The sequence below is a fragment of the Urocitellus parryii genome, chromosome 11 (assembly GCF_045843805.1).
Source record: "Urocitellus parryii isolate mUroPar1 chromosome 11, mUroPar1.hap1, whole genome shotgun sequence".
NCBI lineage: Eukaryota > Metazoa > Chordata > Mammalia > Rodentia > Sciuridae > Urocitellus > Urocitellus parryii.
The window spans coordinates 3,643,411-3,653,178 of NC_135541.1; the positions used below are offsets into that span (position 1 = coordinate 3,643,411).

Consider the following 9,768-nt stretch of genomic DNA (forward strand, 5'->3'; position numbering starts at 1 on the left):
TACAGTTTTATTTATTTAAGAATTGGAAAGAATAATCAGTATCTGTGAAAGAAAATCCAATTGAAAATATTTAAATAAACATTTCTGCATGTAAAAAGAGTAGAATAATTACTCTGTAAGTCCCTCTCCTTGTGACGGGATGGGCTGCCTCCCTCAGGCTGGCGGGATCTTCCAGGCCCAGGACAAGCAGCCACAGAGCAAGTGCTTCCCACCACTCAGAGAGGCTGAGGTCTCTAGCCCTGCTGAGCCACTAGGAAAGCAAACTAGGGTGGGTGCAACTACCTAAGGCAGTGAGAAAGTGCAGAGGGAACAGGGGCTCACTGTGCCTGTCGCAGGATGTGAACAAGGAGCTCTAGCTGAGACCTCACCAAGTGTGACACGGACACAGCTCAGTGGTCTAAGAACGTTTTCCTGTCATACCAATCCCCAGTTGGTAAGTAAGTGAGCCATCAATAAAGCATACTTTCTAGGCTTAAGAAGCAGCTCGTGCCAAGGAGGGACACCAGGGACACGCCTCAGGGGCTCACCTTCCACCTCTTCACCAACTTCGAAACTCTCCTCTGCTCAGCAGCAGCCTGCAGATCTCATTTTATGCTGTTTCAAAGAAGCTTTCTTTCTGTGCAGTACCCATTCTTCATTTAAGAATATCCACTTTCAACCTTGCAAAGAAATCTGACAGTTTCTCAATGTGAGGAAACTGGTAACATGGCCTTTACGGCAAGTACCTGAAAAGCCTTTGCTCATTGACCTGATTCTCTGCCACAGGCCTGTCACTGCTACGTTTGTAAATTAAAAATAATCTCCAGATCACAGCAGCAGGCAAGGTCAACCCACAGTTCACCTTTCATCCCTAAGCAATGGCCATCTCCTGCCTGGGATTACAGTGAGGGTAGGAGTGCTCTCACTACCCACACCACAGGAATTACTCTTTAAAATAGGACGTAAAGTCAGCCTCCAGTGGTGTGAGGCAGCATCACTGTGGAACCTCAAGACCTAGGATCCTTTGCTCCAGGGCCTGGCAAGGAGGCAGGCTTCCTGCCCTCCAGCAGATGGATGCTGACATCAAATGCCAACACCCAGCCTTACCACCTGTACACCAGGGGCCATCATTAGCTGCTCTCCATCCATCAGAAATAACCTCACGGCCCCTAAGGGGAATGGAGGCTGGGTCCAGTCTTGCTTAAATGCAGTAAGAAATAACTTTCCCTTGAAAAGCTGGGGATGGCTGCCAAAAACCCAACCACACAGTCTGTAGTCCTGGTAAGTGTGGTCTGCAAAAGCTGACGGCCTGACTCAGGTCCCAGAATTGAGTGCATGCGTACCGTGCACTGACAGGCATGGTTCCCACCACAGGAACTGTGCTGCTGCAGCCATGGACTTGCCAGACGCCCTGCCTCACACCCTGCCGTGAGGGCCGCGGTTCTCAGACCAGCAAGCATCATGCTGGTAATCGACAAACCCATAAGCCTCTTTGGTATACCTAACATCAAAAAAATTAAGCCATGAGATCTAGAAATAAGTAACATTTCTGAGCTGGGAAAATGCTCTTTTGAACACACACTTTAGGTTATGTGCACAGCTAACCAAGTCCATCTCCACGTAGCTCACACTGTATAATTTCATTATGTCATCCCTCTAAGTATTAAAATTGTTCAACACTGTTCTTCTAAGTCCTCACAACACCCCTGTGAGGTAGGTGGTATTGACCCCATTCTGCAGATGGGGAAGTCTGAGCATGGGTTCAGTGGCTCCTCAAAAGCCATGCGGCATAGTGGTGACCGAGCAGCGCTCTGGGCACACACCAATGCCACCTTCACATTCGTGCTTCATTAGCGCCACTACAAACTGCCAGGAAGGATTTCACAAGGAGACCAAGTTCCTGTCCAGTCCAGGACTAGACAAAGGTCTCACCTCTTAAGGCTTTGAGGCTTGACTCAGAGAGCCAACTGCTCTCCCCAGACTTGCAAAACAAAAACGCTGACTGAACCTCACTTGTGAGGATCTGCTTTGCAGAGGATTTTTGAGTTGCTTTGCCTGAATTTGCAGTTGTAGGTGCTGCTAAAACCTTTTAGAAAAGATTGCCTGACACAGCACAGGGAAGAATGTAATTTTGAGAGGAAAAAAAAAAAGTTTCACAGATTTACACTGAAACACAAAAATACAAGTTATTAAAATGAGAATAAAAGCACAAATAAAACAGCAATATTTCTCAGTGTTTCACGATGCCTTGCACAGAGCAGACATTCAGTAAGCACTTCTTGGAGAAGGGAAAAATAAACACATCTTTGACTTGCCTGTCACAATAGCAGGAGAGCAGGAACCAAAACTCCAGGAAAGCCCAAGGGCCCACAGTCCCTTGGCCTGGGGTGCCCAAGGTCACACAGTGCTACACAGCCAAATCAGAGAGGGCTGTGCCTACTTGCTGCCAGATCAAAGCTAGAACTAGAAATACCAAGTAAGCTCCTTTGAATTTATGCTGCTATTTATAAAAAATAGCTGTGTAAATACGATTAAATGTATGAAGAGCCAAAGTGTCATATAAGGAAGTATCATTAGAATTATATAGATGTTCATGCATAAGGACAGAATAAAGAGGTTAAAGCTGTGCTGTTGTTTGTGTTAAATTAAAGGTTTTCAACACATTTTTTAATGCTGATAAGCAGCGACACACCCACCACTGTTTCTGCAGCAGAAGCTCTGCAGCAGCAGCATCCGCCTCTCCTGGGGAGACCTGGGACAACGCAAATAGCAAATACACTCTGGCCTCAGGGCACTGGACTGTGGCCTGGATTCTCACCAGGGCACTTGAGAAGGGGCACGGATGAATATTGCTGTAGTTTGTTTCTTGTTCATTATTAATCTATGTCCTGCCTTGATTCAGCAAAAGAACGGATTGCTCCAGGGGGTCCTTTGGTCCTAAGGCCTTCTGACCATTTGGTCTTGGGGTGACATCCAGAACAGTAATTAGTGACATACAAAATAATTAAGAAAATTCATTCCTCAGGGGCCAATGAAAGCAGTTTTGTCCTGGGCTACATGGGGCCAGTGGCCCGTGGTCCCTCGAGGCCCCCGCCCATCATAGCTCCACCTTGACTCCCTTTATGAAAGGCAGACCTGTGGGCACCCTCTTTTTATACTCCAGGTACTCCTCTCCAAAGAAGTGAATCAGTGATATTTCTTCTTCCTCTGTCCGGTCACGGAAGAATCGCCATACTGTCAGGGCATAAACGACACCGCAGATGGGGTTACACAGCATCACCTGGCAGAGGAAACACCGATGTGACCAGGGTTAGAGAGGTTCTACACCCCAGACAATACCCTAAGAATTTCTCTGAGGACTGAACCCAGGGCCTGGCAAGTGCTAGGCAAGTGTTGTACCACTTAGCTCTATCCCAAGTCTTATTATTTTGGGGGGTGTGGGTACCGGGGATTGAACTCAGGGGCACTCAACCACTGAGCCACATTCCCAGCCCAGCCCTATTTTGTATTTTATTTAGAGACAGGGTGTCACTGAGTTGCTTAGCACCTTGCTTTTACTGAGGCTGACTTTGAACTCGTGATCCTCCTGCCTTGGCCTCCCAAATCTCAGCTGAGACTACAGGCGTGCACCACTGCACCTGTCCACCATTATTATTTTTTGAGAAAGGATCTAAACTTCCCAGGTTGGCTTCAAGTTTGTGATCCTCCTGTGTGAGCCTCCTGAGTAGCTGGAATTACAGGAGCCACCTCCTGGCTAGGCTTGTTAAGTAACTCCCTGCTAACAAAACTCTGTTGTTACAGAACAAAGGTAAAGAAATGAACCCTTTTGCAGTAGTGACATTACCTATTACCTATTGAACTGATTTAGTTATTACTTATAATAAGCCAGGGAGCACATGTTAAAGGTTCCAGCTTCCAAACTTTCCACTCTCATCCCAGAGACTCTTTAAATAATAATGTTAGGGTCTCAGGGAGCCAGGGTATCATTAACAGAAATTAAACTACTTTCACATTAGAACTGACACTCATCAGGTGAACATGGTGACACAGGTCTGTCATCTCAACTACTCAGGAGGCCGAGGAAGGAGGATTGCAAGTTTGAGTCCAGCCTGGACAACTTAGCAAGGACTATTTCAAAATAAAATAAAAAGGGCTGAGAATGTACTTCAGTTGTAGAGTGCCCCGAGTTCAATCCCCACACCACACACAAACACACAAAATAAACCTGACACTCTTCACTGCAGCATTCTGCACACACTTTTCTGTAACTCCTCTTAGGTGAGAAATCTAAAAGTTACAAAGAAAGATCAACCTCTTGGATTTTGATACTCAGGCCAGGGTGATGGACATCATCCCACACCTGGCCAGAAATACAAATTTTTAAAAGAAATGCTACAAGGCTACCTGCCCCTACTATACCCTGGGAATCACCTGTATGGTTGCCAAAGAGATTCCTGGGGGCCCTGACTGCACTTCCCCAGACAGAGTGATATTCCAAACACTATTGTCTTCATCTTCATTTCTAGAACCAAAAGTGCAGATCAAGAGAAAGCCTGAGGGGCTGGGGATGTGGCTCAAGCGGTAGCGCGCTCGCCTGGCATGCGTGCGGCCCGGGTTCGATCCCCAGCACCACATACCAAACAAAGATGTTGTGTCCACCGAAAACTAAAAAAAATTAATAAATAAAAAATATTAAAAAAAAAAAAAAAAGAGAAAGCCTGAGATGGACTAATCCTCCCTGGCTCTCATTAGCCTAACACAGGACCTTGGCCTCATTAAGACCCACTTCTGGTGAAACCCACTGAGCTGCCACGAATGGCCAAGTGCACTCACTCCCTCCACAAAACCCACTTCTCCTCACCTCTGGCACACTCCAGATCTAGGTTAGAGAGAGAGGCTATGGTGGTGGTGATGGTGGATCAAGAGTCAGGAAAGGTTTATAATGCTCAAATTTTAGTACATGATTAAGACCCCTAAGGATGGGGCTGGGGATGTGGCTCAAGCGGTAGCACGCTCGCCTGGCATGCGTGCGGCCCCGGTTCGATCCTCAGCACCACATACAAACAAAGATGTTGTGTCTGCCGATAACTAAAATAAATAAATAAATATTAAAAAAAAGACCCCTAAGGACTATAGTTCTCTTGATTTTTATTTAGTTATTACTTATAATAAGCCAGGGAGCACATGTTAAAGGAGACAAACCACCTTACAAATACACTAAAGAGAGTGAATTATATGCTTTTGAATGATGAACTTTATAGTATATAAATCATATTTTAATATTTAAAATGTAAAAAAGTAATTAAAGGCGGAGTATGCTGGCCCACACCTGTAATTCCAGCAACTTGGGAGGCCAAGGCAGGAGGACTACAAAGCCAGCCTCAGCAACTTAGCAAGGCCCAAGAAACTTAGTGAGATCCTGTCTCAAAAATACACAAACAAAAAAAAAATTCACAAACAAAAATGGGCTAGAGACGTAATTCAGCCATAAAGTACTCTTGGTTCAATTCCCAGTACCAAAATGAAAAAAAAAAAAAAAAAAAAAAGTAAATTAAAGGAAGTCAGTCTCATATCTGATATCATACCTACCTGAGTCCCAATACTCCAGTAAAACCACCCCACGTAGGAAGGGTGCCGGAACCATGCGTATACTCCGCTTGTCACCAGAGTGTGGGTGTCTGACTTTTCATTCTGCACCACGTGGTTGAAGTTGGAGCCAGCTGTGAACATGGCAGCCTTCCTCAGGCACTCTCCAAAGACCACCATCAGCAGCCCCATGGTGCTGAGCCAGGTGATCTGCTTCAGTTCTACAGAGAGGCATGGGGTACAAACAGGGAGTGAGGACAGTGGGCCACTGAGCTGTCTCTTCACTGATTAAATTCACCAATTTCCCCAAGGACAGACCACTGGAAAACACACCTTGGGCAACTAGCACTTGTCATCACATTAACAGCAAGTGAGGGGCTGAGGTTGTGGCTTGGTGGTGGAGCACTCGTCTAGCACGTGTGAGGCACTGGGTTCAATCCTCAGCACCACATAAAAAAACAAATAAATAAAATAAAGATATTGTGTCCATCTACAACTACAAAAATGTTAAAAAAAAAAATAGTGAATGAAGGTCTAGGGAAACAGCTCAGTGGCAAAGCACTTGCCTAGCATTTCTGAGGCCCTGGGTTTAATCCCTAGAGCACGAAAAGCAAACAAAATAAAAGGAGAATTATTGGGGCGGGGGGGGGGCAGGAGTGAATGAGGCCAGGCATGGTGGCACACATCTATAGTCCAGCTACTTGAGAGGCTGAGGCAGTAGGATCACAAGTTCAAGGCCAGCCTCATTAACTCACAAAACCATATCTCAATATATATAAAAAAGAAAAATTTTTTAAAGGGGCTGTAAATGTAGCTCAATAATAGCACACCCCTGGGTTCAATCCACAGTACTACAAAAAATGAATGAATGAAAAAGTGAGTGAGTGATAAGAAAACACGCTCCCCTAAACTACTATTCATCTGTTTCAAGGGCCAACAAACCAACTGTGAGGCAGTTCTCCCCTCCTAGTTAAGAAGTTATGGGGGCTCTCACCCCCTGGCCACTTGCTCTTGTCCTCTCTTGGGGACAAGTACAGCTGGGAGAAGCAGAGAAGGGTCCAGTCCGCAGCCTGACTCCGAGAGCCGTATACACTTTCCTCCATCAGCTATGGGATTTCAGATTCCGAGGAGGCTTTGGATGTGGAGGTTTTGCTAACAAATCTCCATGTGAAATTTCTTGAGCCACAGACAATGAACAGATCCAAATTTCACCTGACTGCAAAGTTAGGATTAAATCATCAAGGTGGGGATGTCATTTTAGATGTTGAACTACATTATGCAGGGTTTAAAGCAAAAGGTCAACACAGCCTCAATTTGAAATCCAGAAGCCCATTTCTCAAGTACAGCTTGTCCTTATAAATAGCTTAGTGAGGACAGAGGGCTGGGGAGAATCGCTCAGGGGAGATTAGATCTAAAAGGTGAACCAATGTCACTGTCCTTGGCCCACAGGGAAGCCATCCTTCTCCCCTCCAGCAGGAAAAGTAGGGCACACTAACCTGGCCAAAAGATATTTTCAAGTGTGAATTCTATCCAAGAAGAAAGAGCAGCCACTGTGTACTCCAGACTGTGATTCAGGAGAAAGGAATCCAATGACAGGCTTTTGGGATTATTGACAGCTGTCACTAAGTATTCAGAATAGTGGAATAATGACAGTGAGCACACATACCTATTAAAAAAAAAAAAAAAAAGAGTAAATTGGGGTGAGAGAAACAAGTTAGCATTCAGTAAAAGTACAGATCTGGTTCTGCTACACTGTCCCTAATTCTACCACTGTGCTACATCTGTGTCCCTCCTCTCCTTTTTAGTTTCATTTTTTGGGACAGGGTCTGGCTCAATTGCCTAGGGCCTCACTAAGTAGCTGAGGCTGGCCTTGAACTTGTGATCCCTCTGCCTCAGCCTCCTGAGTTACTGGGATTACAGTTTGGCCACTATACCTGGCTGCTCTTTTTGACTATCAAACAAGAAATCCATAGGCGAAGGAGGCATTATGGGCCCTTCTGTTCTTTTAAAATGACAATACCCATTTTAAAATGAAAAAGGGAAATATCAACAAAAAGTAGTGATTTATGTTGGAAATTAAATTCAAGAAAACTAAATTAGTTCCAGCAAAGAAGGATTAGATGGATCAGTATAGTGATAAAAGGAGATAAAGCTTTTTACCTTGAAGCTAGGGTTCATATCCAGGTCAGAGACTAGAAGGCTCAAGGGACTGAGAGTGTAGGGGAGACACAACACTGGCCATAGGATGCATTCGATGTGACCTAACAGCCACCGGAGCTGGAAAAGGCTTAGGAAGTCCAGCTGGAGCCCTGCCCCTTCCCTTCACCAAGGACCTACCCCTCATCCAGGAAGGGCCTGTTGCCTTACTCAATGTTGTCCCAATAGTAGCAAGTGTGGGTGAAGGCAGCTCTGGGGAGGGTGGCGGGTACCTGTTTCTGCAACAGAATCAACCAATGGGTGAAGTTTACAAGGTCTGAAACCTGGGGATCTAGGTGGAAGCCAGAAGGCTTCATTTCCACAGAAACCTAAACAGCCTTCTGCCAGTGGAGACCAGACATGACTGAGGAAAGGCCACTACTGACCCTGTACTCTACCGTTGCCTCAACACCATCATTCCCAAGTACTTCTTACCAGCCAAAGTGATTCCAGGAAGACTGGCTAAAACTTAGCAGCACACCGCAGCCAAACACAAAGCCAAGGAAACAAGCTCGGATGGCTATCTGAAATGGACCCAAAAGAAGCTCAGTCACTGGCTGTCTCAGAGCCCAGACCCAGGCTGCCACTCTTCCTGAGATAAGCAGGCCACCAGTGAGGCAGACAGCCCACTCACTCAGAGGTTAAGGGGGTGAAGCAGGGCCACCTGGATTCAAATCCTGCACCTGCCCCCTCTGGCTGTGGCCTCGAGCAACCAATGTGGTCTCTGGACCTCAGTTTTCTCCTTTACACCAAAGGGACGACACTAGGACCTGCCATGTAGGACTGCAGTGAGATTATCCACCTAAGAGTAACTGGCACACACATTTTGGCTCTAGTCACTATTACTATCACCGCTACTATTATTCCGGACTCCTGGGAAAGAGCTTAAACCCAGCTGAGACCCGCGCGGGTGGCCGGGCGCGGAGGTAGGTCTTGGACGCCCCACTCCGGAAACTCTCTGGGCCCAGTCCCTTCAGGGGCCAGTGCCCCCGACCTGGCAGCAGGAAGACTCCCCACCTCGCATTACATAAAAGAGCCCGTGGGCTCGCTCCCTGCGGCAGGTGTGAATGGCAGGAGCTGCAGTAGGACACCCACGGCCGGCGAGGAGGGGCCCTCGGGCGACCTGAACGCGCCGCCGAGGAAATCGTCCGTGGGAGGCAGGCCTGGCCCCCGGGCCCCACCCAGACCACCGCCCCGCCGGCCCGGCCCGGCCCCCGCCCGGCCGCACCTGGTAGCGCGGCGGCCGGTAGAGCAGCAGCAGCAGCGCGTTGAGCCCGGCCACGTAGAGCGCCAGCCCGGTGCGGCCCTGCAGGCCGGCGCGCGTGAGCAGCGGCAGCGCGAGCACCGAGGCGCCCAGCAGGAAGGTGGCGAGGCTGAGGCGCGCCTCGGAGCCCGGCGGAGCCCGCGCCGCGCAGCCCGCCATGGCTCAGGGCGGCGGACGAGCCGGCGGCAGTCGAGCGGGAGGCGGCGCCGACAGTAGCCGGGGAAACCCGCCGGCCGCGCCTGCGCACTGCGCCGCCGACGCCGGCCCGGGAAGGGCACTGCCCGGAGCTGCGCGCCGCCCGCGAGTTCTCGCGAGAACAGCTCCCAGAGCGGCCGGTGGCCCGAATTTGGCGGGAGCGCCCCGCCCCTCCGGCCCCGCCGGCCCCGCCCCGCCGGCCCCGCCGGCCCCGCCCCGCCGGCCCCTCAAGGACTTCCTGGCCCCGTCCGAGCTGCTGCGAGCTGATCGGGAAATGCCGCGGCGTCGGTTAGAAGGTGGCCCGCCCCCAAAATTCTTGAAATTAGAAGGCCGGCCCCGCATGGTCCCTAGACCTACCTCCGCGTGCGGCGATCGGCGCGGGTCCCTCGGCGGCGCGCCGCTCGGGCAGGTCTGGCGAAGCGCCCGGCGGCCCCCGCGGGGCCCGCCCCCTCCGCCCCCCGGTGGCGGGAGTGCACTGGGTGGGCTGCAGCGTCTGGAAAGCACCGAGCAAAACTTGACCGTGGGATCCTGACTCGCCGGGGGGAGCC

General features: G+C 49.2%; 1 protein-coding gene across 1 annotated transcript; it reads right to left on the bottom strand.

Annotated features, from left to right (window-relative positions):
- Positions 1 to 27: 27 nt before the first annotated feature.
- On the bottom strand, positions 28 to 9,217 carry Icmt (isoprenylcysteine carboxyl methyltransferase). Its single transcript, XM_077803719.1, has 5 exons — positions 8,990 to 9,217; positions 8,197 to 8,285; positions 7,062 to 7,231; positions 5,569 to 5,786; positions 28 to 3,259 (listed from the first exon to the last, which is right to left on the bottom strand). The coding sequence occupies exons 1-5, from the start codon at positions 9,182 to 9,184 to the stop codon at positions 3,077 to 3,079; spliced, it is 855 nt and encodes a 284-aa protein (XP_077659845.1). The 5' UTR covers positions 9,185 to 9,217; the 3' UTR covers positions 28 to 3,076.
- Positions 9,218 to 9,768: the final 551 nt, after the last annotated feature.

What these genes read in the sequence shown, in the direction of transcription:
- Icmt (XM_077803719.1), bottom strand. Translation starts at nt 9,184, where the DNA reads ATGGCGGGCTGCGCGGCGCGGGCTCCGCCGGGCTCCGAGGCGCGCCTC. An exon ending in TGAAAATATCTTTTGGCCAG is followed by an intron (nt 5,787 to 7,061) that starts GTTAGTGTGCCC and finishes GCCTCTCTGTAG; the next exon opens with AACTGAAGCAGATCACCTGG. An exon ending in ACTGGAGTATTGGGACTCAG is followed by an intron (nt 3,260 to 5,568) that starts GTAGGTATGATA and finishes TTCCTCTGCCAG; the next exon opens with GTGATGCTGTGTAACCCCAT.